General features: G+C 34.4%; 1 protein-coding gene across 1 annotated transcript in view; it reads left to right on the forward strand.

The window, feature by feature from the left end:
* LOC110461575 (dolichyl pyrophosphate Man9GlcNAc2 alpha-1,3-glucosyltransferase-like) overlaps positions 1-2,049 on the forward strand; it is a 20,266-nt gene extending 18,217 nt beyond the window's left edge. Inside the window, exons 13-14 of the mRNA XM_021515099.1 lie at positions 91-238; positions 653-2,049. Coding sequence (XP_021370774.1) covers positions 91-238; positions 653-877 — 373 coding nt within the window. The 3' untranslated portion in view covers positions 878-2,049. The remainder of the gene's footprint in view (positions 1-90; positions 239-652) is intronic.
* Positions 2,050-2,056: the final 7 nt, after the last annotated feature.

Raw genomic sequence — 2,056 nt, forward strand, 5'->3', positions numbered from 1 at the left:
TGTGTCGGTGACTTTCTCTCTCCAGTATGCTGCCTTTGTTATGATATTATTACTGATGTGACTGGTGTGTCGGTGACTTTCTCTCTCCAGTATGCTGCCTTTGTTGTTGAAAGATGGATTATTAATACCTTACATCGCGACCACCATTTTATACATCATCATTTGTCGCAGTACAACTCCTGTGTTTGTGTTGCCTAGCGATGACTATAAACCACAACGTCGCCTACAAAAGTTAACAGTAAGTTTAATGGACATGCTTTGCTATGATTACTTATTCTCTGTGTTGATTTTCCAGAAGCATTTATCACTGCACTCTTATGTTATTTTCCAGATTGCATATTCTTTCCAATTTTCTGCCTAAGGGAAAATAGGAAATGCTCCTTCCGTAATGCATACATTTGCCATCACATTACTGAAAGGATGTACTGATTTTATACAGTATTATTATTGATGCATTACCAGGTATAATAATTTTATATAGTGCTATTATAAATACAACATACTGATTTGATGTAGTGATACTTTTATATTTAGGCTTATTTACAAAATATTTAAATTTCTGGATATTTAGGTCTGCATTTATATTTGCACAAAAAGAACCTGAATAAAATGTTTGTATATATTTATTCCTGTCTGTTTCTTTTTGTTTCAGTTTTACTTGTCGATGTTTGGGGTGATCAGTCTGACAGCGTTGTCCGTGTTTGCGGTACCGCCACCCAAACTCCCAGACTTTTTCCCTGTCCTGGTTTCCGTATTTTCCTGCTCTCATTTCCTCTTGTTTCTCGTCTACTTTCACATCAGACAATTCCAGTGTAAAGATGCAGAGACGGTAGATGTATCTCACACTCCCTATACCCAACTCAAAAAGAAGCAGTAGCCAAAACTAAGGCTTTAATGATATATATTTTTCTAATTAGAGATCTGTTCCCATGTAATGGTATTGTTTTTGTTTCTATATGAAAAATAAGGTATCTAAATTTAAGGATACATATCTAATTTGATGCAGCATTCCAAACCCCTGTAACCACTACTTATAAACTGATATTTTGTTCGTATCATAATTTGTTATTGTTGATTTCACCCTCAGATGACAGATTTACATTAGTGTCTGAGACACTTGTTTCTGCCTCCATTCTGTAACTGTTGGTTTTCTCAATGAAATGTATTGTTATTTGAAAAATATTTAGTTTTAACCTGATTAAACCACAAAAATATTGCAATGAAAGAAATAGAAATGAATTGAAGAAAAATATATCTTATAGAAAACTATTACAGAAAATATGCACAGAATGGGTCTAGTCGTTTATGCAGACAAACTGGTTTGTCTATTTTTTGGTGTAATACTTTTGGGATACACCTAACTGACCTTCAAATGTTAATAGAGGGCTTGAAAGTCTTTAGCAAGGCTCGCCAGAAAGGAACATCAAATCACTGGGTCGGTTCCACTTTCATAAACAACTCTGGTCTAATCAATTGGAATACAACAAAAGAAAGTTACCATAGTAAAGAGCAGTTTTACAAGTATGTTTTTGTCATTATTCCATGATAATGCAAGAACGAGTTATGTATCAAATGATTTTCTGGAAATAAGTGGAAATTATGTGGAGACAGAAGGTACATTTATGTTTGGCATTGATATTAAGGTACCAAAAATACAAATGTATGAAAGATTTTTTTCAATTGAGTGTGGAAATCTTTCCAAATATTTACCAGTATGAGGAAACTTTATCCCTAGGACAGACATGCAACAGAATAAAAAAAATGTGCCTCCTATGTAAAGGAACTTTTTTTGTCTAGATCTTTTTAATTTGTTTAACAGTGAAGTGTACTTCCAAGAATACATATGATAGGAAGTCTTGAACATTAACAAACTTAAGTGTTCATTGACATATCGGCCATCCTAATTGTGACAAAAACTACCCTGATTACCAGGTTTTCTGATGACAGTACAACAGGGAGTCCTCTGATCATGTTACTGAGAGTTCTGGTGACAGTACAACAGGGGGTCCTCTGATCATGTTACTGAGAGTTCTGGTGACAGTACAACAGGGAGTCC

Source organism: Mizuhopecten yessoensis, unplaced genomic scaffold (assembly GCF_002113885.1).
Source record: "Mizuhopecten yessoensis strain PY_sf001 unplaced genomic scaffold, ASM211388v2 scaffold10635, whole genome shotgun sequence".
NCBI lineage: Eukaryota > Metazoa > Mollusca > Bivalvia > Pectinida > Pectinidae > Mizuhopecten > Mizuhopecten yessoensis.